Here is a 22,931-nt window from a genome sequence, read left to right as displayed (position 1 = left end):
CTCCTCCAGCTGTGTGGAGCTTCACAAAATGTACTCCATATTTCCCAAAGGACTGGTTACCAGTAATATATTAAATCCATTATTCCACATCAGTTTCAACTACTATTGGGTAGTTGACTTTAACTTAGTAATAGAACACCTTAGTCTGCTGCAGGTTTGTGCACATTTCAGTTGTGTAGGAGAGGAAGTTTATTCTCAACAAGCACAAGGAGCTCATGGACTTCTTTATCACTAAGATGATGATGATCCATTCAGCTGCCTCTTGTCATAACCCTCCCTTTCCCTAGCCTACCAAGCCAGAAATCCTCCAAGGCTCCCCGTCACCTGGTCCTGAAGTCAAATTGTTCTCTACTTTCTCTCTCATTCCCCCCTCATTCGCTCTCCCAGCTCCTCTTTTCCAGGAAATCCACCTTGTGTCCCATGACCCCATTCTCACTATATTGTTAACCAATCAACATTTCTTCCTGGTCCTACACTAGCTAGCACTGTAAATGATTCTTACTCCTCTGGTACTGTGCTGCTCCCTTTTAAAATTTCCTTTATCCCAACCCCCCCTCTCATAAATAACACTCTCCAGTCCTTTGTTCTTATAAACTACTGTCCCATCTCCTGCCTTCCCTTCCTCTCAAGTCCTCGAACCTCCCAAAACTGAACCCATTTTCCCAGCAACTCCACATTTGAAACTCTTGATCTACACTCACTCTCAGTCCCCAACATCTTAAATTTTAAGTTTTCATTTTTGTGTTTTAACCCCTTCAAGCCTTGCCCCACCCCATCTCTCAACTCCACTAGACCTTCAACTCCCCAAGTTCTGTTCCCCTGTGCATCTCCCTTTTGTATAATATTTTAAAAAGGAAAGAAAAAGTGCAACTATAAAAATGTTATACTGCATTATCAATTTTAACATTCAAGGTCAAGATGATTGATAACTCTGAAGATCAATTTTGTTTTAAAATTATAAAAGCTATGATATAGAAAGATTATGGTTTTATATGTTGGTGCCAAATAAAATACTCTGCATGCAGTAAGGCTTATAATAATAAGAAACCATAAAAATGCCATGATGTGTCAACAACTCCATTATTGATGTCCAATGTGACTACCAGGATCGGAGAAAGTGAATTAGATGAAATTTGGACTTCTTCATCTAGCAATTCCATGTTAAAGATTTTGCCTGTTCTTAACCAGCAAGCTTGCACTGTAACTTAAAATAAATTTATTTTGAAGTTGTAGGCTATTGTAACTTTGGATTTAGTTTCCGTTCTGAAGAATAGTTAAGATAACTTACTAGCTTACAGTCCGAAACCTTTCAACACTCATTATCTATTCTCGCAATAATTTTAGCAGAGGTTCAATAATCGCATGACATTCGACAACAATTTTGATGTTTTGATATTCTGAAAGTACATCCTGCAGCATTGAAATTTATATGAAAACTAAATGGTGCACGTAATAATTAGCATGTTTTGAATATACAGTCATAATATCTTCCCTCTCTACAAGCGTTGCCAAAGTCTATAATGTATCTTCATAACATATTGGTTCAATAAAAAGCTGCCACAAAGCACAGCACTGAACCTGACATCTTCTGCAGTACAAAACAATACTGTTTGAAAGCCACTTAAAAAATGATTAACATTTTCCCTCACTCAGGGTTGTGGCCAGGAATTAAAAGAAACTGAACAGATTTCACCTTACTCTCCATGACTCCAAGCACTGGGGGTTTAAAGTTTGAAGCGGCATGAAATGACAAGATTGCATTTTGTCACAGTACCTGGAATGCCGGTCTGGAGGGACATACTGTTGTTGTCGTTGCAATTCCTTGGAGCTTCTCTATTCCTTCGCCCTGACGGGACTGGTACTCTCCGTTCTAACCGTTTGCAGCTCACGAGGGCTTCTCTCCCGGGGAGCATTCTAACCGTCCGTGGCTCGCGGGGGCTTCTCTCCCGGGGAGCATTCTAACCGTCCGTGGCTCGCGGGGGCTTCTCTCCCGGGGAGCATTCTAACCGTCCGTGGCTCGCGGGGGCTTCTCTCCCGGGGAGCATTCTAACCGTCCATCCGTCCCTCACTCGCTCACCTCAGTCCCAATTGTCGTTCTGGCTCTCGCTCCACTGTCCTGACGTTCGCCGCGATCCTGTCTTCGCCTGCGGATGATCTGGGCAGCACCGGTTCCACCCCGTCAGGCAATGCTTGCGACATGCGCGTCAGCAGCACGCGCTCCGTCACTTGACTCTCGAGCGAGCTGTGTGCGCTCACAAAGCGGGAAAGAGTGAACCTCATGTAAAAAAACAAAACTCCACAAGTCTGTTGGTAAGTTAAACACAGCGAGGTGAGATTATGAAATCAGGGACAATGGTAAGATTTTGTGTCAGCAAAAAAAAAAGTTGAAATAAAACTGCATTAGATTTCACAAAGTAGTGAGATTAACCAAAATGGGTGACGCTTGGTATAAACAGGTTTATTTTACAAATATACTCAAATAGCGGACTAATGGGGGGGCGGGGAGGTTAAAGTTGGCGAATGGGAGAGGTCGTAAATCGGGCAAAATTTCGCGCGAAAGCAAAATACTGCGGATCCTGGAAATCTGAAATAAAGGCAGAAAGTGCTTGAAATACTCAGCAGGTCCGGCAGCATCTGTGGAGGGAGAAAGCGCAGGAGTCACCTCTGAAGTGTGTAAATTAACCTCTCAGCAAAAGTGCTGAGAACAAATCCTTTCACACAAGCAGGCAAAGAAAGCAGCTGAGTACTGAACACTTAGAGATATTTCCATGCTATGCCTTCAGCCTCCTCAACTGCTAATGTATTCTCATCTTGCTTTCACTGGCGAGTTCCAGGAAACCCGTAGAGCCAAAGTTAAAGTGCAAAACCCAAGTCAATATGACTAATTGAGTGACTAACATCTATCAATTGACAACCCACCTCTCCCAAGAGGATTGTGTGCAAACTAAAACGCTGGAGTGAAATGCGGAACTCGCTAGGTTGGAGCAGGTTTCCCAACGCGCTCGGAATTTTGAAATGAAGATAAACAATGCTGGAAATATTCAGCAGCATCTTTGGAGAAAGAAATAGAACTAACGTTTCAGGTCGATCAGCTTTCATCAGAACCAGTTAACGTTAACTCTGTTTCTCCCTCCACAGATGCTGCCGGACCTGCGGCACAGTCGTATACAATCAGAAGGGATCTGGATCAGTGAGGAGTGTAAAAGAGCATGCCAGGAGAAGCACCAGGCGTAACTGAGTGAACTGCCAATCTGGCAAAGCTACAACGCAGGACTACATGTCTGTCAAACAGCAGAAGCAGCATGCTATACGCAGAGCTAATAGATCAGATCAAAATTCTGCAATCTTGCCGCATCCTGTTGTGAATGGTGATGGACAATTAAACAACTAACGCAAGGAGAAGGTTTCACAAACATCCTTATCCTCAATGGCCGGGGAGCCCAGTACTTGAGTGCAAAAGACATGGTTGAAGCATTTACAACCAGCATCAGCCAGAAGCGCCGAGTGAATATCAATCTCGGCTTCCTCTTGAGGTCTGGACCATTACAGGTCTTCAGCCAATTTGATTCACTCCACCTGATACCAAGAAACGGCTGACCACATTGGGTACAGCAAAGACTATGGGCCCCAACAACTGGGCTGTAGTGTTGAAGGCCTGTGCTTCAGAACTAGCTGTGCCTCTAGCCAAGCTGTTCCAGTACAACTACAATGCTGATATTTACACAACAAAGTGGAATATTGCCCAGCTATGTCCTGTCCACACCAGGTAGGAGAAATCCAATCCGGCCAATTACTGCTTACTCTTAATCATCAGCAAAGTGATGGAAGATGTCATTGACAGTACTATCAAGTGGCACTTAGTCACCAATAACCTGCTTACCGATGCTCAGTTTGGTTTCTGTCAGAGCTAACAGGCTCCAGCGCTCATTACAGCCTTGTTCCAAACATGGACAAAAGAGCTAAATTCCAGAGGTAAGGTGGGAGTGACTGCCCTTGTTATCAATGCAGCATTTAACTGTGTGGTGCCAAGGACTTCTAGTAAAATTGAAATCATTGGGGAACAAGGGAAAACTCCCTGCTGCGTTAGTTGTTTAATTGTCCACCACCATTCACGACAGGATGTGGCAGGATTGCAGAATTTTGATCTGATCTATTAGCTCTGTCTACAGCATGCTTCTTCTGCTGTTTAGCACAAAGGAACATGATTGTTGTCGGAGGCCAATCATCTAAGCTCCAGGACAACACTGCAGTATTTTCTTAGGGCATTGTCGTAGGCCCAACCATCTACAGTTACTTCATCAATGACCTTCCCTCCATCATAAGATCAGAACTGGGCTTGTTCGTCGTTGATTGCACAGTTTTCAGTTCTATTTGTAATTCCTCAGAAAATGAGGCTGCCTGCATCCGCATGGAGCTGACCTGGACAATATCCACAGTTGAGCTGATAATTGGAAGATAGCATTGATGCCACAGAAGTGCCAGGCAATGACTTATCTCCAACAAGAGAGAGGTCTAACACCTCCCTTTGTCATTCAATGACATTATCATTGTTGAATCCCCCAACTTAACTGGACCAGCTACATAAATACTATGGCTGCTAGAGAAGGTCAGAGGCTTGGTCTTTTCTGGTGCGTGAGCCACTTTCTGACTCCTCAAAGCCTTTCCAATACCAACAAGTCACCAGTGATAAGTGTGATGGAGTACTCTGTACTTGACTGGATGAGTGCAGTTACAAGAACACTCAAGAAGCTCAACACAATCCAGGGTAAAACAGCCCAATTGATTGCCATCCACCACCTTAAACATTCACTCCCTTGGGTGCCAGTGTGCACCAATTGCAAGATGCATAGTACCTTCCAAACTATCACTTCTATACCTCGAAGAACAAGGGCAGCAGGCACATGGGAACACCAGCTCCTGCAAGTTCCGCACAAGTCACCTGACTTGGAAATACATCGCCGTTCCTTCATCGTCACTGGGTCAAAATCCTGGAACTCCCTACTTTACTGCATTATGGGACTAGCTTCATCGCACAGAACTGCAGTGGTTCAAGAAGGTGGCTCACCACCACCTTTTCAAAGGCAATTAGGGACATGCAATAAATGCTGACCCTGCCAGTGATGCCCACACCCTGTGAATAAATAAAAATAAAATTCCCACATCAGGATTTTGAATCCCGGCCTCAGTTAGGTCACGCTTCTGCAAGTATTGTTAAAGTTATTGACACCTAAAATATGATTGTTAGACTTATTGGAGACATGTAATAAAACAGCATATATCAGTTTCACTGGGAGCAGCAGTATGGGAGATCCAACTTTATTTTTAAAAATATTTTATTTAAGAAAAATAACTCATTTCTGTTTCCAAAGTATGTAGGTAGTTTAATTTTCTTGTGGTTCTTGGCAGCGTTTGTTCAAATCAGTGGATAATATGTCAGTCTATTGTAGGTTTGAACTGCATTGAGCACTTATTTTGGACTGACACTTCTGTGAGGGAGTGCTGCATTGTCAGAGGTGTTGTCTTTTGGATGACATATTGACTGAAGTTCCATTCAAAGCACAGGGTGTTATCTCCATGAACTGGCCAACATATCCCCTCAATCATTGTCACCATTTGTTTGCATATAATTGACCTCTATGTTTGTCTGCATAATAGTGACGGCATCAAAAAGTAATCAGTTGGTTATTAAGTGTCTTGAGTCGTCCTTTGGGTGTGATATGACGTTAATGCAAATGCATGTTTGATCTCGCCTTTGGAGAAAGCAGACAAATGACATTTTAACTATGGATCCTTCATCAGAACTCATCAGAATTCTTAAATGCTAACTTGTCTGTTCTCTGCACAGATGTTGTCTAATCGATTGAGTGTTTCCAGCACTTTCTGTTGTTATTTCAGATTTCGACGTGGTATTTTGCTTTTTTTTTCTATTTCATCTCTCTGGCTGTCTTTCCCCACAGGACTGCAGTTAGGACCTGCTTCATCAGAAACAAGGGGCTGGGTTTTAAGAACCTGCTGTCGCTCCTGGCGGCGAGCTCAAAAAAATGGGCGGGTGGCACGCCAAAGAGCCACTGTGATCTCCCCTATGGCAGCTCATTTAAATAGCTGGGGCGGCTGGCCCTCCCCCTGTCCCCCAACTCGAGGAGGGGCGGGCTGTCCAATGTATGTGCGCAGGTGCTGGCGCCCTTTATAAAGGGCAGCCAGCCCTGCTGGCATATTCAAATTTTTAACGATAATACACCACCCCACCCCCCCCAGAATTTATCAAATAAAATTTTAACATCCCTTTCCACCCCCCAATAACAATTATATTAACTATTTGCCCTTTCTCCCCCCACCCTTTTAAATCTGACCTCTTCCCACCCCCACCCAGATTGCACAAAGTTTAAAGTTCACTCCTTCCCACCATCCCCTACACTCATTACATTTATTTGACCCCCATTCCCCCCGACTTGGAAATCTTAATTCCTCCCCCCTCCCAACCAGTGTCACGGCAACTTTCCCCAGATAGGGAATTGAAGACGCGGCATGAAATGGAATGAAACCGGACGGACCACCCGCCATCGGCCTAGGCGCCGGACACGACAATGGCAAACCCAGCCTTGTCGACCCTGCAAAGTCCTCCTTACTAACATCTGGGAGCTTGTGCCAAAGTTGGGAGAGCTGTCCAACAGACTAGTCAAGCAACAGCCTGACATAGTCATACTCACAGAATCATACCTGACAATGTCCCAGACTCTGCCATCACCATTCCCGGGTATGTCCTGTCCCACCGCAGGACAGACCCAGCAGAGGTGGCGGCACAGTGGTATACAGTAGGGACAGAGTTGCCCTGGGAGTCCTCAACATTGACTCCGGACCCCATGAAGTCTCATGGGATCAGGTCAAACATGGACAAGGAAACCTCCTGCTGATTACCACCTGCCGCCCTCCCTCAGCTGATGAGTCAGTACTCCTCCATGTTGAACAGCACTTGGAGGAAGCACTGAGGATGGCAAGGGCACAATGTACTCTGGGTGGGGGTCTTCAATGTCCGTTTGCAAGAGTGGCTTGGTAGCACCACTACTGACCGAGCTGGTCGAGTCCTAAAGCACATATCTGCTAGACTGGATATGGCGCAGGTGGTGAGGGAACCAACAAGAAGGGAAAACATACTTGACCTCATCCTCACCAATTTGCCTGCTGCAGATGCATCTGTCCATGACAGTAATGGTAGGAGTGACCACCACATAGTCGTTGTGGAGACGAAGTCCCGCCTTAAGATTGAGGATACCCTCCTTCGTGTTGTGTGGTACTACCACTGTGCTAAATGGGATAGATTTCGAACAGATCTAGCAATGCAAAACTGGGCATCCATGAGGCTCTGTGGGCCATCAGCAGCAGCAGGATTGTACTCAACCACAATCTGTAACCTCATGGCCCGACATATCCCCCACTCTACCATTACTATCAAGCCAGGAGACCAACCCTGGTTCAATGAAGAGTGCAGGAGAGCATGCCAGGAGCAGCACCAGGCATACCTCAAAATGAGGTGTCAACCTGGTGAAGCTACAACACAGGACTATCTGCGTGCCAAACTGGGTAAGGAGCATGCGATAGACAGAGCTAAGTGATCCCATAACCAACAGATCAGACCTAAGCTCTGCAGTCCTGCCACACCACTCGTGAATGATGGTGGACAATTAAACGACGAACTGGACGAGGTGGCTCCACAAATATCTCCATCCTCAATGATGGGGGAGCCCAGCACATCAGTGCGAAGGATAAGGCTGAAGCATTTGCAACAATCTTCAGCCAGAAGTGCCGAGTTGATGATCCCTCTCGGCCTCCTCCTGAAGTTCCCAGCATCACAGATGTTAGACTTCAGCCAATTCGATTCACTCCTTGTGATATCAAAAAACGACTGAAGGCACTGCATACTGCAAAGGCTATAGGCCCTGACAATATTCCGGCAATAGTACTGAAGACCTGTGCTCCAGAACTTGCCGCACCCCTAGCCAAGCTGTTCCAGTACAGCTACAACACTGGCATCTACCCTGCAATGTGGAAAATTGCCCAGGTATGTCCTGTACACAAAAAGCAGGACAAGTCCAACCTGGCCAATTACCGCCCCATCAGCCTACTCTCAATCATCAGTAAAGTGATGGAAGGTGTCATCAACAGTGCCATCAAGCGGCACTTGCTTAGCAGTAACCTGCTCAGTGACACTCAGTTTGGGTTCCGGCAGGGCCACTCAGCTCCTGAACTCATTACAACCTTGGTTCAAACATGGACAAAAGAGCTGAACTCAAAAGGTGAGGTGAGAGTGACTGTCCTTGACATCAAAGCAGCATTTGACCGAGTATGACATCAAGGAGCCCTAGCAAAACTGAGGTCAATGGGAATCAGGGGGAAAACCCTCTGCTGGCTGGAGTCATACCTAACACAAAGGAAGATGGTTGTGGTTGTTGGAGGTCAATCATCTGAGCCCCAGGATATCACTGCAGGAGTTTCTCAGGGTAGTGTCCTAGGCCCAACCATCTTCAGCTGCTTCATCAATGACCTTCCTTCAATCATAAGGTCAGAAGTGGGGATGTTCACTGATGATTGCACAATGCTCAGCACCATTCGTGACTCCTCAGATACTGAAGCAGTCCATGTGGAAATGCAGCAAGACTTGGACAATATCCAGATTTGGGCTGATAAGTAGCAAGTAACATTTGCACCACAGAAGTGCCAGGCAATGACCATCTCCAACAAGAGAGAATCTCCAAAATCTCCCCTTGATATTCAATGGCATTACCATTGCTGAATCCCCTGCTATCAACATCCTAGGGGCTACCATTGACCAGAAACTGAACTGGAGTAGCCATATAAATACCATGGCTACAAGAGCAGGTCAGAGGCGAGGGATTCTGCGGCGAGTAACTCACCTCCTGACTCCCCAAAGCCTGTCCACCATCTACAAGGCACAAGTCAGGAGTGTGATGGAATACTCTCCACTTGCCTGGATGGGTGCAGCTTCAACAACACTCGGGAACCTCGAGACCATCCAGGACAAAGCAGCCCGCTTGATTGGCACCCCATCCACAAATATTCACTCCCTTCACCACCGACGCACGGTGGCAGCAGTGTGTACCATCTACAGGATGCACTGCAGCAATGCACCAAGGCTCCTTTGACAGCACCTTCCAAACCCGCGACCTCTACCAACTAGAAGGACAAGGGCAGCAAATGCATGGGAACACCACCACCTGCAAGTTCCCTCCAAGTCACACACCATCCTGACTTGGAACTATATCACCGTTCCTTCACTGTCGCTGGGTTAAAATCCTGGAACTCCCTTCCTAACCCCACATGGACTGCAGCGGTTCAAGAAGGCAGATCACCACCACCTTCTCAAGGGCAATTAGGGATGGGCAATAAATGCTGGCCTGGCCAGCGACGCCCACATCCCATGCATGAATTTTTAAAAAGTGCCAGCCGCCGCACTGAGGATCATGGCAGGCCCGGATGATTGTTGGTAAATTCATTTAAATTTATTCATTTCATTGATTTAAATATTCAGTTGCAGGTCCTGTTGCCCAGTGGCGGGGGGGTGGCCGCCACGGAGCTTCGCTGCCGCCAGAGGAGCAGTTCGGGCCCTCCCAGCGTCAAGCTCCATGGCGGGCCTCTGCTGCAACCATCTTCTTGCGCCCCCACCACCACCACGGAGCCCGTTGCGTGGGCTTGGTAAAATCCAGGCCAAGTATTTTACGTTGTTGTAATGTGCTAGCTGCAACTAAGTAAAATTGGCATAGTAGGTTTACAACTGGTTGATCTTGTACTTTATTTATTTACAATTATCCAGTACCAAGGACAGAGATGAAACCCAATTGTGTCAAAATGTTGCATTTAAATTGTATTTGAATTTGATAGTTGTTGGGAGTGTCAATTCTATCCTTGATTCTTTTAAATTCATGCCCATTTTTCTCAGAGTTTTATTTCTTGGAGACATTGATACGTTGTTGGAGTATGATTCACTGGGTGAAGGTCACCTAATACTACTCCAGGTGACTATTATTCAAGTGTTAACCTTGTGTCATGCAGGCCCCCACCTGCCAAGAATGAGGCATATTGGTTTTATCCTATGAGCATTGATTTTGAACTGTTGCTGCAGCGAGGAAATGACTTGTTGAACAGATCAGCCGTGGCTGGAAAAAACATTTGCATACTAACTGACAGTGCTTGTGTAGACAAAGGACCATTCCCTGACACATTCAACCCACAATGGATGTTTATTACCAGACAGTGAGGGGGTGGGGAAGTGCATTCCAGGCCTGCTGGGGTGATGCAATCCACAGGGGTCAGGACTGGTTGGACCAGCTGGTCAGATGACTAACTGGCTGTTCCAGGGTTTTTTGAACTGGCCACAGAGAGTTTGAGTCAGAAAGACTGTTTGCTGCTTGACTGAGAACACCTCTCTCCTGTCTGCTCCCATCTCTTTCTCATAAGCCTCTGAATCCACTGAAGACACATGAACCCCAAGAGAGAAAAATCTCCTACAGCGAACAGGTTTTAAGAAGAATACTTGAAAATGAGAAGCAAGGCCTACCTACAATCAGGGACTCTACAGTGAGCTCGAAGAACCTTAACAAAAACTCTTCAGATATTGCCTCAAACTTTTCCACTTTATTTTTCTTCTGTTCTTTTCTGTCTCTATTTGCATGTGTGTATCACATATGCATGCTAGCGTGGGCATGTCGTGTATCCATAGGCATCAACCGAATTAAAGTTTAAGTGAACTTTATTAAACTTGAAACCTTTCTTCTTTCAACCTAAGAAAACCTGTTTGTGCTGGTTTCTTTGCCTTATAATTGGAAAGCGGTGAACAAGGATTCACCAAGGAGGAGCTAAAACATGGTGTTTTAAAAATTAAACCCTGTTCGGGAAGACCAGGAGAAGGCTGAGAGGGACCCCTCGACACCTTTCTCACCTGGTTGTACCACTTGGGTGTCAGTCCCAACAAGCCAACTGACTGGAGAGGTCTGATCCTCTCCTCACCTGCCACCTATTTGCAATTACTTGTATTGATGCTACTCTGCACACACTGGAAGCTCTTGCATGTACTGTCCCTAAATGGGGTGCAGCATATGATGAGTATAATCTGGATAGATTTTGAATTGTAAATATGCAATGCTATTAATCTCAATGAAACATTTACCGGAGTTTAAAAGGTGACCGTGAGTATAAGGTAAAAGCAAAATACTGCAGATGCTGGAAATCTGAAATAAAAACAAGAAATGCTGGAAATACTCAGCAGGTCTGGTCCTGCTGAGTATTTCCAGCATTTCTTGTTTTTATTTGTGAATATGTGTCCTCACAGCCAGTATATTATGCCATCTCAGCTTGTTCAAGGCTTGTTCAAGCTTGGCAATACCGTAATTAGATTAAACTAGCTGTGATGTTCTCTAAGTGCAGCATTTCTGTTGGGCGTCCCTTTTTAAAGGAACTGCTATCACCTCAATTGGTGTACTGTTGCTTTCAACTATTATTTCCTTCCAAACACCTCTCTCTGCTATTGATGCCAGAGCTGACTTGAATCAGCTTTCCAGGCTGAGGGGGACATTTAGAATTCACACTAGATTAGGCTTTTCTATTTTGCCTCTCATATACCGCAGAAATGAACTATTTACCACATAATTCCACTAGTCTAATTCCACTCTCCTGCTCACTCCTTATACACTTTTCCTGTCTTTTAAGTGACTATGTAATTCCCTTTTTAAAGTAAGTTATGAAGTCTACTTCATCAATGGTTTGTGGCAGATTTTTCCACATTCTATCCAGCCTCTGTGTAATTCCATTTTTTTCTAACCGCCTGTTTAGTTTTTTCTGTGTTAAAGAAATAAAGAGTTAGTGCACAAAATTAATTGGATTGAAAGTTGATAAATCCCCTCGATCAGATGAGCTACATCCCAGATTTTTGAAGGCGGTGGCTATAGAAGTAGTGGATGCATTGGTGGTTATATTTCAAAATTCTATAGATTCTGGAAGGGTTCCTGCAGACTGGAAAGTAGCAAATGTAACCTCACTATTTAAGAAGGGAGCAAGAGAGAAAACGGAGAAGTACAGACCTGTTAGTTTGGCATCAGTAGCAGGAAAATGTTAGAATCTATTAAAAAGGATGAGATAACTGGACACTTGGAAACTAATTAAATAATAGGGCAGAGTCAACATGGATTTGTGAAAGGGAAATCATGTTTGACGAACCTGCTGGAGTTTTTTGAGGATTTTACATATAGCATAGATAAAGGAAAACCAGTGGATGTGGTGTATTTGGATTTTCAGACTTTCAGGCTTTTGATAAGGTCCCACACATGAGGTTAGTAAACAAAATTAGAACACATGGGATTGGGGATAATACACTGCAATGGATTGAGAATTGGTTAATCGACAGAAAGCAAAGAGTAGGAATAAATGGGTCATACTCAAGATGGCAAGCTGTTACTAGTGGGGTACTGCAAGGATCAGTGCTTGGGCCATAGCTGTTCACAATATATGTAAATTATTTGAATATGGGGGCCAGTTTAATATTTCCAAATTTGCTGATGACATAAAACTAGGAGGGAATGTAATTTGTGAGTAGGATGCAAGGAGGCTTCAAGGGGATTTGGACAGACTAAGTGACTGGGCAAGAACATGACAGATGGAATATAATGTGAATAAGTGTAAAGTGATCCACTTTGGTAGAAAAAAACAGCAAGACTTCTTAAATGGTGAGAGGTTGGGAAGTGTTGATGTCCAAAAAGACTTGAGTGTCCTTGTTCATGAGTCACTAAAAGCTAGTATGCAGATGCAGCAAGCAATTAAGAAGGTAAATGGTTATGTTGGCCTTTATTGCAAGGGGATTTGAGTACAGGGGTAAAGATGTATTGCTGCAATTTTATAAAGCCTTGGTGAGATCGCATCTGGAGTATTGTGTACAGTTTTGGTCTCCTTATCTAGGGAAGGATGTACTTGCCACAGAGGGAGTACAATGGATGTTCACTGGACTAATGCAGGATGGCAGGATTGTCTTTTGAGGAGAGATTGCAGAAACTGGGCCTTTATTCTCTAGAGTTTCGAAGAATGAGAGGTGATCTCATTGAAGCTTAAAAAATTTTCACAGGGCATGACAGGGTAGATGTGGATAAGATGTTTCCTCTGGCTGGTGAGTCTTTAATAAGGGGATACATTCTCAGAATAAGGGGCAGGCAAGCCATTTAAGACTGAGATGAGGAGGAATTTCTTTACTTGGTGGCTGGTGAATCTGTGGAATTCTCTACCCCAGAGGGCGGTGGAAGCTCAATCATTGAGCATGTTCAAATTAGAAATTGAGATTTCTGGATATTAATGACATCAAGGGATAGGGGGATAGTGGGGAAAAATGGCGTTGAGGTAAATGATCAGCCATGATCTGTTTGAATGGCGAAGGAGGCTCGATGAGCCAAATGTCCTACTCCTGCTCCTGCTCCTATTTGCTATGATCCTATCTAAATTGTGCCCCCTTGTTACTGTCTTGCAACCAGTGGAAACAATCTGTTGGACCTTCTAAGTCTATTCTGTTATGTTTTCACTGTAAGAGAATGTCTATGGATTCTATATAGGTTGTTGCTGATTTAGTAGTATTTGTTGACCAATGGCCCCCCCAACTGTCTCATTCCTTATATGACATTTTGTTCTGCTTGTGGTAATATCTGTGGTCTTTCAATTTTTAAAAAGGCATGATTTGTAACTTTTATCCACAGATGAGGTGGTATCTGTGCAAGCTGCTTCCAAATAAAGGCTGGCTCGGGTCTGCAAATGAAACCTGACCCAAGCCTGACAGAACCACATCTGACCTGAGCCCAACCCGGCCTGAGTCCTTTCATTTTTTCCCGCACCCGACCATCAGTTAACCTTGCTTCCATTTTTCACTTTGTTGCTTATCTGCACAAGCTTTAAAAAACTGTAACTGGACTTGAAAGGTTGTTTTAAAAGTACATTAACATTGGAACCACGTACGGGAGGTGGTGATAGAGTGCGTCCGACCGGGCCTGACCCGAGCCCGAATGCCAGACCCGGAAGAGCGACCCAACCTGACCCGAACCCAACACGTGTTGTCGGGTTCGGGTCGGGTAGCCATGCTGTACTTCCAAGACTTTATGTACATCACTCTGAGTATCTGCCAGCAACTGCACAAAAATATTCCTTCTATTCCTGAAAAGCAGTATCTTGCCTCATGTTGTCCCCTTACACAGTGTCACAGAATGGAGAGTTTCTAAGGTTTTTGGTAAGCCATTTTGCCAAATACGAGGAATCTCAACACAATAAATCTTTGAGTGCAATGGAGCCTGAGTTCTGTCTTAAAGTTTGGTATTTTTTTCCAAAGCATTTCTCATGCAAACAGCTTGGTCACAGTGTTTATGAATAGAGGACAATCTCCTGTGGCTGAAATCTGTCTCTACGATATTTGGGTCAATAAAGCCCAAATTTAATTATTAACTCCAAATGTGGTAAATTGCTTAATGGAAGATATGTACAATTCTCATTATGTCTATCAAATTGAACAACAGAAAATATTAGCGTATTAAACCTCTATGTTCCAGATGCATTTGCAAATACAATGTACAGAGCAATAAGGCAAAATATTAAACTGCTTAATACTTGTATGAGGGAACGCAAATCCATCCACAAGGGGTGAATCTGCCTTTCAGAGAAAGGTGCCTTTTTGTTACAGCTTCTTGGAATATTATTGTTACTTTGAATTAATTTATGTTTCAACACAGTCTGCAGTCTTTAAAAGGTATCTTTTGGGATACGATATTATGTCTGCAGAATATGAACCTCCGCTACCCAGGGTCCAGCATGGTTTCATCAAAGACCATTAGCCAGAACTGGGTTATTTATCATGTGGGACTACTTTGATGTGCAGCAATTATCAATAGAATATTCATAGTTTGGGTATCTTAATAGGCAAGGGAGCATGTCTTCAGACTGCTGCCTGCCCCATAATAAGGGGCTCCTTGGTTCAATATCAGACAGTAATTGAAAATTACATTTTCATCTGGAAATAAAAAATGCTAACTCCATTAACATCCTAAGCATGCTGTTCCAGATGTCAAAAGAAAATCCCCATCAGTTACTCTGTTCCTTTAGTATCTCTGGTCTGTCATTTTGAACTTGAATAAAGGAACAGTCTCCATTTTGAAACCAAACTATTTGAAACTATACAGAAATAAAGATGAACATTTCTATTTTTGTTATACTCTTGGAAAAATTGTAATCTCTGTTCAAGTATAAACCCTAGTGACCAATAATAAAACTTGACTGGATCAGATATTCTAACAAAGATTTTGTTTATAGTTTGCTGTGTAATTCCCTTCTCTTGCCCTATGCTCTCTTTCTCACTCTCTAGCTCCTCTTCTGCTTGTTCACTTGTTTCTGGACCATGTTCTCCCTCTCCTCTCATGGTTCAGAAGAAAAGCCAGGGTGGACTAGCACCCTGCCTACTGTTACTGGAATAATCCCATTGTAACGTTCCTTTTGGATATTGAGTGAAAAAATAAGGGTTGCCATTTAAGGTATTAACATCTGTTCGTGGGCTTTTGTATATTAGACATTTTTTTTCAAAGAGACTATAACAAAGAATAACATGTCATGGACAAGCTACTGCATTATATCATTATTTAAGAGTGCATGTTTTTTGAATGTCCAGTACAAGTATAGATTTCTTGTAAAGCATCTTTATTGTGTGTATCTTTGTTTTATAGGAAGATAGGAACAGGAGTAGGCCATTCAGCCCCTCGAGCCTGTCCTGCCATTCAGTGAGATCATGGCTGATCCACGGCCTAACTCCATATACCTGCCTTTGGCGCAAACCCCTTAATATCTTTGCTTAACAAAAATCTATGCATCTCAGATTTTAAATCTAACAACTGTTCTAGCTTCAGCTGCTGTTTGTGGGAGAGATTTTCAAACCTCTACCACTCTTTGCGTGAAGAAGTGCTTCCTAACATCTCTCCTGAATGGTCTGGCTCTAATTTTTAGGCTATGCTCCCTAGTTTTAGAATCTCCAACCAGTGGAAATAGTTTGTCTTTATCTAGCCTGTCTTTTCCTGTTAATATCTTGAAGACTTCGATCAGATCACCCCTCAACCTTCTAAATTCGAGGGAAAACAGGCCTAATTTGTGTAATCTCTCCTCATAACTTAACCCCTGTAGTCCATGTATCATTCTTGTAAACCTACGCTGCACTCCCTCCAAGGTCAGTATATCCTTCCTAAGGTGTGGTGCCCAGAACTGCTCACAATACTCCAAGTGGGGTCTAACCAGGGTTTTGTACAACTGCAGCATAACCTCTGTGTCTTTATACTCCAATCCTCTAGATATAAAGGCTAGCATTCCAATTAGCCTTTTTGATTATTTTCTGCACTTACTCGTGGCATTTTAAAGATCTATGCACCTGAACCCCCAAGTCTCTTTGGACATGCACTGTACTTAACCACTTCCCATTTAGAAAGTACCCAGCTCTATCCTTTTTTGGTCCAAAATGGATAATCTCACATTTGCCTGCATTGAAATCCATCTGCCACAGTTTTGCCCACTCACCTAGTCTGCCAATATCTCTTTGCAATTTTATGCTATCATCTAGACTGTCTACAATGCCGCCTAACTTTGTATCAGCAGCAAATTTGGATATATGACTTACTATGCCATCATCCAAGTCGTTAATGAATAATGTGAATAATTGAGGCCCCAACACAGATCCCTGTGGGACACTACTAGTTACATCCTGCCAATCGGAGTACTTACCCATTATCACCACTCTCTGTCGCCTACCACACAAACAACTTCCTAACCATGTCAGTAATTTGCCCTCAACTCCATGGACTTCTACCTTAGTTAACAGTCTCTTATTTGAGACTTTATCAGATGCCTTCTGGAAGTCCATATAAATAACATCCATAGACATTTCCCTGTCCACTACCTTAGTCACCTCTTCAAAAAATTCAATGAGATTTGTCAGGCATGACCTTCCCGTCATGAATCCATGCTGGCTGTCCCTGATTAACTGAAATTTTTCTAGGTGTTCAGTCACCCTATCCTTGATTATAGACTGCAGCAACTTGCCCACCACAGATGTCAGGCTAACTGGTCTGTAATTTCTTTGGTTCCCCCTTTCACACTTCTTAAAAAGTGGAGTGACATATGCAACTTTCCAATCCAGAGGGACCACTCCTGAATCTAGGGAACTCTGAAAGACTATAGTTAGGGCATCTACAGTGTGCTCCCCTACTTCCTTTAACACCTTCGGCTGGAAACCGTCAGGTCCTGGGGATTTCTCACTCTTTAGTTCCATTAATTTCCTTGTTACTAATGTTTTACTTACGTTAATTGTATTAAGTCCCTGTCCCCTATCAGCTATTAATTTTTTTCGGGACTTCTGGCAAGTTATCCTCCTTTTCAACTGTAAATACTGAGGCAAAGTAATTGTTCAACATGTCTGCCATTTCCCCATTAGCAATGACAATATCTCCATTTTCAGCTTTTAATGGGCCTACATTGCTCTTGACCACCCAGTTTTCCTTTATGTAACTATAAAATTTCTTATTGATTTTGATGTCCCTTGCAAGTTTCCTTTCATAATCTCTTTTAGTAGCTCTTATCAGCTGCTTTGTGACCCATTGCTGGTCTTCGTATCGATCCTACTTGGCCAGATCTGTGCTGCGTTTTGCATTTTTGTAAGCTCTTTTTGTTTTATGTTATCCCTAATCTCTTTTGTCCATGGCTGTTTTTTCTGTGAAGTGGAGTTTTTTTCCTCTCGGGTATATACTCGCTCTGTATTTCGTTAAATGTTTCTTTAAATATTCTCCACTGTTCTTCAGTCATTTGACCCATTAACAGATCTACCCAGTTTACCGTGGACAGTCTCTGTCTCATCCCGGTAAAGTCAGCCTTACCCAAGTCTAAAATTCTAGTAGCTGATTCGTGCTTTTCACTTTCAAACGCTACCTTGAATTCGATCATGTTGTGATCACTATCTAATAAATGTTCATGCACAGTTAGGCTATTAATTAAATTTGGCTCATTACTCATAACTAAATCTAATATTGCCTATCCCCTTGTTACATCTAGGACATATTGCTGTAGGAAACTATCGCGGGCACATTCCAGAAATTCACTATGTTTCCGACAGGTGCTAGTCTGCCCCTCCCAATCTATTTTATTATTTTTTATTTAGAGATACAGCACTGAAACAGGCCCTTCAGCCCACCGAGTCTGTGCCGACCAAGAACCACCCATTTATACTAACCCTACAATAATCCTATATTCCCTACCACCTACCTACGCTAGGGGCAATTTACAATGGCCAATTTACCTATCACCTGCAAGTCTTTGGCGGTGGGAGGAAATCGGAGCACCCAGTGAAAACCCACACGGTCACAGGGAGAACTTGCAAACTCCGCACAGACAATACCCAGAATCGAACCCGGGTCCCTGGAGCTGTGAGGCTGTGGTGCTAACCACTGTGCCTATGTGTAAGTTAAAATCCCCCTTTAATACTACTCTGCCTTTGTTACACACTTGCCTAATTTGCATTTATGCAATCTAACATCTCAGAACTGCTACACATTTTATGTTTACTTTAGTTATCTTTGGGTCACTGACACATTTTACAGTTTTGCTCAGGCTGAAAGACATAGATGAGCACATTTGGGGGAAATCAGTATTTTTTGATTTGTAGGAAAATATTGCAGTATTTTGCATCTGACTTTTTATTTTGGGAAATGTGCTTGAAACTGAAGTGCGCATTATATGTAGTGACTTTTGCAGATATAATCTGGGGAAAATGTATGTAAACCAAAAATAGTTACAGTTGACATAGACCAATCTTGTTCGGGGAGAAGGGCACAATGTCATCATCTTATGGGCTTTTGTCTCCTATGCCCAGAAACTGCTTTATATGTTGAGTAGATGTTGCACATCTAGAGCTTAATTTTGTTGAGCTCCTGACAAAGAACAAAGAACAGTACAGCACAGGAACAGGCCATTCGGCCCTGCAAGCCTGCGCCGATCTTGATGCCTGCCTAAACTAACACCTTCTGCACTTCCGGGGCCCATATCCCTCTATTCCCTTCCTATTCATATATTTGTCAAGATGTCCCTTAAACGTTGCTATCGTATCTGCTTCCATCACCTCCCCTGGCAGCAAGTTCCAGGCACTCACCACCCTCTGTGTAAAAAAAAAACTTGCCTCGCACATCCCCTCTAAACTTTGCCCCTCGCACCTTAAACCTATGTCCCCTAGTAACTGACTCTTCCACCCTGGGAAAAAGCTTCTGACTATCCACTCTGTCCATGCTACTCATAACTTTGTAAACCTCTATCGTGTCGCCCCTCCACCTCTGGCGTTCCAGTGAAAACAATCCGAGTTTTTCCAACGTCTCCTCATAGCTAATGCCCTCCAGACCAGGCAACATCCTGGTAAACCTCCTCTGTACCCTCTCCAAAGCCTCCACGCCCTTCTGGTAGTGTGGCGACCAGAATTGCACACAATATTCTAAGTGTGGCCTAACTAAGGTTCTGTACAGCTGCAACATGACTTGCCAATTTTTAAACTCCATGCCCCGACCGATGAAGGCAAGCATGCCGAATGCCTTCTTGACTACCTTATCCACCTGCGTTGCCACTTTCAGTGACCTGTGGACCTGTACGTCCAGATCTCTCTGCCTGTCAATACTCCTAAGGGTTCTGCCATTTACTATATACCTCCCACCTGCATTCGACCTTCCAAAATGCATTACCTCACATTTGTCCGGATTAAACTCCATCTGCCATTTCTCCGCCCAAGTCTCCAACCGATCTATATCCTGCTGTACCCTCTGACAATGCTCATCATTATCCGCAACTCCACCAACCTTTGTGTCGTCCGCAAACTTACTAATCAGACCAGCTACATTTTCCTCCAAATCATTTATATATACTACAAGCAGCAAAGGTCCCAGCACTGATCCCTGCGGAACACCACTGGTCACATCCCTCCATTCAGAAAAACACCCATCCACTGTTACCCTCTGTCTTCTGTGACATCAGGCTCCGTGGTGTGTGGTGGTGACAGAAGATCGCATCGGCAGTGGCCCGCCATGGAGCCTGATGCCGGGATTGCCGGCGGCAGCGGGGCGACAGAACCCTACTTTAAATATTTAAATAAACCTCATGAATCCATTTACCGACAGTTCCCCGCGCTCTTACCGCCTGTCCGAGACCTTCCGTGCGATGGGCGGCACTCGTGCCTTCACTTTCCAGTTCAGGGAAAGCTGGCACCACCGAGGTGGGGAAGGGGGACACCCAGGATTTTTAGTGAGGTGGGAGGGGGGGGGGGGGTGGAGAGACACAGGATAAACTCTGCATTTCTCGTGTTGGGAAGTGGTGGGGAAGGGTGACCTCTGTACTTTGTGCAGTTGTGAGGGGAGGGGTCAAATCTTTAACTAAACTTTGCATTTCTAGTGTTGTGGGGGAGGGGTGACCTCTGTTTACTTTGCGCGGTTGGTGGGGGGAGGGCTCAAATCTTTAAGTGTTTTGGGGGGGTTAGACATTTATTTTCATTGTATTGGGGGGGGGAATGAGTCAGAAATTTATTTACAGTGTCGGTGGGGTCTGTTGGTGGAGGTGGTGGGTACTGGGTTCAACTCTAGTTTCTGTGTAGATCTGGCAGCCCTTTAAAAATGGCACCAGTGCCTGCGCAGAGGCAGCCAATGCCATTCATGGTGTTGCTGAGGCTGTCTCTGTCACGTGATTGGTGGGGGTAGCCCGCCCTGCATATTTAAATGAGGCGCTGCGTGCTACATTGCGGCGGCGCATGGCCTGTGCGTGTGGGCCGCCATTTTTTAGTGGCAGCGGGAGAATAAAATTCAGCCCCTAATGAACTTTTTAAGGTATTTTCAGGGGAAATGTGGAACAACATTTCAAATGTTGTTTGCAGACTAGAATTGCTTCATTGTTGTCTGCACCACTTAATTAAAAGCAAGTAAGATGCATGCAATTAAATGACCTTCTGGTCAGTTATCCTCTGTGACCTTGCCCTATCAACACCTCTTTTGTTATCTGTTGCCCACCCCCGCTTTACTTACTTAAAACCTATTACATTTCTAGCCTCTGCCAGTTCTGATGAAAGGTCACTGACCTGAAACGTTAACTCTGCTTCTCTCTCCACAGATGCTGCCAGACCTGCTGAGTTTTTCCAATATTTCTTGTTTTTATTTCAAATTTCCAGCATCTGCAGTATTTTTGCTTTCATTTACATGCAATTACAGCTGGGTGCTGCTATCCATTTCATTCTGACTGGTAATAAGCAGGTTATTGATGTAGCTAAACATCATTATTTCCTCAATTTTATTAATGGCAGTATTTTGGGGAGAACATGTGAGTCATGTGGTGGTCTTTTGAGCTTTGTAATAATATTGGTCATGGTGAAAATGATTGCTGTCATCACCATGAGCTAACTAGTTTCTTCTGGGTTTTATTTGTTAATAACAGCTAATTACGAAACAACTTTTCCAACATAGTTCTTTATTTTTATGGCCTTTTCTGAACTTGAAAAATAATAGGAAAAATACATGCACATACTTGTATGAAATTGTTAATCTTGTATATATAAATAACATTCCTTAACCATAACTAACCACGTTCTGGAAGATACATTCTATTTTTGTTTTTTTTTAATGCAGTTTCAAAAGAGTTAAAGGACATCTTTGCCAGAGCCAGGAATGGAGAATTCTGTGTTTTGAAAATTGTGATTGAAAACGGTATGTTGGTATGGATCTAGAACCTCTGAATTCAACAAGTGCAGTTGCAGAATAGGCACACGCATTGGTTGTTCTTAACACTAACTCATACGTAGAAGACCTATTCAGTTGACAGTTCTGCAGAGGTGCTTTGTTAAAATTACTGTTGTGACTTGCTTCGTCTCTACTTCTTGTTCTTTGTAACTTCCTGCCATATGACTCCAAGTAGTTATACCACTGATAAATACAATGGGCCAGAAATGCTTGGCTTGTATTTGCACTGAAATTACACTGAAGTTCATGCTGGTTTCTGCACCGATCTTGCAGACCGAAATTTATGTAAACAGTTTCTGCAGTGCTTATTTGCCTATTTCAGAGCATAAAAACTGGTGTAAAATAAGCACAAATGCTGCATTAACAATAGGATAAATATTATTGGGCTGCTGTCTTCTGCCGTGGTGCCTCACTCTCAGAGCTTCTTGCCTCTCTGCTCCTCTTCGTCTTTCATTTTTAGATCAGCAAAAAGGTTAATAGAAAAGAGAATCATAGACAACTGAGATGGCAATGGGAAATGTTTTTGTTAAGGTATGTCAAGAGTTAGAGGACTATCAAAAACTGTATTGGGTGATTGAAAGATGCTCAGGAACAGGTTAGAAAATACTCTCAAGGTACGACAGAGTATCTAATCATGCTGCATTAAGAAGTGAAGTAGCTTAAACACTGCATTTACAATACTGTACCTTTACACAGCATCAGGAAAATATTTTATTTAGTACTACATATCTGTACATTACATTACACCACTTCTCTTACCCAAGAGAGCTCTACACATGTGTTTACATGACTTGGAACTATATCACCATTTCTTCACTGTCGCTGAGTCAAAATCCTGGAACTCCCTTCCTAACAGCACTGTTGATGTACCTACACCACATGGACTGCAGGGGTTCAAGAAGGCAGCTTATCACCACCTTCTCGAGCAGTTAGGGATGGGCAACAAATGCTGGCCTAGCCAGTGATGCTGACATCCCATGAACGAATTTTTTAAAAAAATTATTTACATGCATTCACAGAGCTCTCTCCCTACAGGAAGGTTTAATTACCTTGAGCTATTTCACGGGATCCCTGGCTACTTGTTAAAATCAGTTGGGCACCACTGTGGAGTTTCAC

The 22,931-nt window shown here is 43.5% G+C and overlaps 2 protein-coding genes across 2 annotated transcripts in view; one reads left to right on the top strand and one right to left on the bottom strand.

Moving 5' to 3' along the window:
• The window catches only part of LOC137379544 (twinfilin-1-like), a 42,420-nt gene extending 40,258 nt beyond the window's left edge, over positions 1–2,162 (bottom strand). The window contains exon 1 of the mRNA XM_068050514.1: positions 1,775–2,162. Coding sequence (XP_067906615.1) covers positions 1,775–1,913 — 139 coding nt within the window. The 5' untranslated portion in view covers positions 1,914–2,162. The remainder of the gene's footprint in view (positions 1–1,774) is intronic.
• A 1,458-nt stretch (positions 2,163–3,620) lies between these two features.
• LOC137379344 (twinfilin-1-like) overlaps positions 3,621–22,931 on the top strand; it is a 40,697-nt gene continuing 21,386 nt past the window's right edge. The window contains 4 exon segments of the mRNA XM_068050052.1: positions 3,621–3,766; positions 4,578–4,765; positions 11,898–12,119; positions 21,705–21,782. Of these exon segments, the coding sequence (XP_067906153.1) occupies positions 3,621–3,766; positions 4,578–4,765; positions 11,898–12,119; positions 21,705–21,782 (634 nt within the window).

Source organism: Heterodontus francisci, chromosome 18 (assembly GCF_036365525.1).
Source record: "Heterodontus francisci isolate sHetFra1 chromosome 18, sHetFra1.hap1, whole genome shotgun sequence".
In the NCBI taxonomy this organism is placed as follows: Eukaryota; Metazoa; Chordata; class Chondrichthyes; order Heterodontiformes; family Heterodontidae; genus Heterodontus; species Heterodontus francisci.
The sequence above is the reverse complement of the archived record's forward strand: the minus strand, read 5'-3'. Positions and strand labels throughout refer to the sequence as shown.